We start from the raw sequence: 2,630 nt of genomic DNA, 5'->3' as shown, positions 1-2,630 counted from the left end.
TGTGGCTTTGTTTTTAGTTTAGTTATTTTCTGTTCTTTTGTCTTTCGTAGCCTAACTCTTATTTTTCTTTGCGCTTTGGAGCTTTGCTCTTCTTTTCACACCAAAAAAAAAAAAAATAGTGTTACGATATGGTGCCATGAAAGAAGCCAAATTCTTATTTATAAGTGGTAAAAAATAGATATGTAAATCGGAGTAAAAGTAAACTTAAAATTCTTAAAAGTTATCTCAATATATGATGAAAAACTGATAATATTTTTATTTTAATAAAAATTATTCCTCAAAAATCACTAATTAATTATAATGGATAAAGATAACTATTTAACCCTTTAAAATGTTTATTTGTCAACTTTTTTTTTTCCATAAGATAAAAGTTAATAAAAACATATTAAAAGTTACGGAGTAAAAAACTGGATAAAAGTTATCTCAGTGTACAATAAATTTATTGTAAACTTTTGATGGAAAAAGAGGAATACGTGGAAAGGGCCGGAAAAAGAAGGGGAAAAAATGTAGACGGATCAAGGCTTTGATACCATAATAGAGTTATGAGAAATATTTATTATATTAACGTTAAGGTTGGAGTATTTATACAAGTTTAAGAATATTATAAAGTTAATAATTCCCTAAATAAGAAGATACCCTATATTCCTATAATAATATATATATAAACAAATACAGTAGTACAAGATTGTTGTGTTCGTACTACAATCAAGGAGATGATATCTCCTTAATAAATATATTATTATTCTTAATAAGCAATAACAGTAAAATCTTAATTTCCTAAGCCTTAGTTATAATTTGTGTGTATAAAAGGAGAACCATATAGTTAATTTGATAATTAATCAGCCGAAATCATCTTAAGAAAATGGAGAGGAGTAGTCAAGCACTAGTTTTCTTGAGCTTTGTTTCCCAACTTATAATTCTAGTACATGCTCAAAACACTACCCTGATCACCCAAATATGCAATCAAACACCCAACAACAACCTATGTGTTTCAACATTAAACTCAGACCCTAACACTCTTAACGCAAATGATACGAGAGATTTAGCCATCATCATGGTGATCCATACAAATGATATGGCTACCAAAACTCAGAATCACATCGTTGGTCTTTTACGAAACCGCGCAATCGAGGGAACAATGAGGCAACTCCTTGGCAAGTGTTATCGTATGTATTTCATGATCACTAAAGATCGTCTTATAGAAACCGTAAATAGTTTGTCAGCCAAAAACTATGCTTTAGCTCGAGATATGATGAAAGATGTGCAAACTAGTATCGACAATTGTGAGGGGAGTTTCAACGAAATTGTCAAGTCACCCATATCTGCTGATAACAAGGCTGCGTCTGACCTTTCTTTAGTTGCTTATGCTATTGTTTCTTACATAAGTAACCATAATGTAACATAAATATGCATCTCGACCCCCTCTTTAATTAAGTTATTTGAATAATTATTACTTAAGTACTGCGCATTTGTTATCCAACACATTCGAACTACGCGCACAACATATTGTGTTTGTTTAATCTTGGGGCTTGTTTGGTTGAAATGGAAATTAAATTTTTATAGGAAGTTATTTCAAGGGAAATTAGTTCCCATGTTCAATTCATGGGAATTTCTTAAAATTGTTTGGTTGACGACATGAGAATTAGAAATTCCCATGAACTTTGATTGGTTACAAATGCATTGAAACTTTACATACAACACTTTCTCTCTCCAATTAATTATGCTTATATATTATTTTATGTTATATGTATCTTAGGGGTTGCCAACCCTTAGGGTCAACCAAACATTTTCCTTCTTCTTCCGGTGAATTGTTATTGAAAGCAAGCAAACCTCTTTCATTTCTCTCTCCTTCCCATAAATTGATTCCCATAAATTTCTCTCTCCTTCCTATAAATTGATTACCATAAAATTAATTATCTCTCATAAAATACTCTAGTTGACTGAATTATGCATTCTCCCCCTATTTTTTCTACAATTATGGCAAAATACTTTTCATCTTCTCTTTCAAATCTTTCAAGTACCCATCTTTTCTTCCGTGACTTTGGTTTTAGTTTAGTTTTCAGACCTCTCAAGTATAAATTACCCAAAATTTTGTTACGGAGTGTTTTTTTGTTTTTTCTTCTTTTTTTTTTGCAAAGGGGAAAAACGGTATTGGATCAAGGTCTCAAGTTCTTCTATTTTTAAGTTTGATGAGTGCTCAATAACATCCAATTAAGTTATGTCTATCTTACATTTTTACTTTTAATGATTTTATGTAATTGTTGTTTAATTGAATCAATTTTTGTCAGATTAAAAGTGTATTCCTCTACATTTTGTGTTAAAATCGGTAATGTCATAGTAATATATTTAACTAATTCTCTTTTGAAATTTTTTAGGGGCCTCATAATGGTTTCGATTTTTCACTTAGCACAGAGCCACCAAATAGCCGGAGCAGGCCCTAAATTATTTTGTAAGAATCACACTAGAAACCTAAAAATGAAGTTGGCATCCCGAATCCTTACTAATCCATCCAGCTAAAACAACATAAATATGTTCTTAATCCAAAATCTGCTCAACATAAGTGAAGTACGTGAAGATCTTAAAATCCAAAGCAAAAGATATACGGAGTATGAAATACTCTAGTAATTTTT

At 30.6% G+C, this 2,630-nt stretch overlaps 1 protein-coding gene across 1 annotated transcript; it reads left to right on the top strand.

Moving 5' to 3' along the window:
• Positions 1-862: 862 nt before the first annotated feature.
• Positions 863-1,405, top strand: LOC130469496 (cell wall / vacuolar inhibitor of fructosidase 1-like). The gene has a single exon (XM_056838840.1). The coding sequence runs from the start codon at positions 863-865 to the stop codon at positions 1,403-1,405; it is 543 nt and encodes a 180-aa protein (XP_056694818.1).
• The last annotated feature ends 1,225 nt before the right edge of the window (positions 1,406-2,630 follow it).

This window comes from Spinacia oleracea, chromosome 3 (assembly GCF_020520425.1).
Source record: "Spinacia oleracea cultivar Varoflay chromosome 3, BTI_SOV_V1, whole genome shotgun sequence".
Lineage (NCBI taxonomy): Eukaryota > Viridiplantae > Streptophyta > Magnoliopsida > Caryophyllales > Amaranthaceae > Spinacia > Spinacia oleracea.
Note: the sequence above shows the minus strand (reverse complement) of the source record. Positions and strands in the feature narration are given on the sequence as shown.

What these genes read in the sequence shown, in the direction of transcription:
- LOC130469496 (XM_056838840.1), top strand. Translation starts at nt 863, where the DNA reads ATGGAGAGGAGTAGTCAAGCACTAGTTTTCTTGAGCTTTGTTTCCCAA.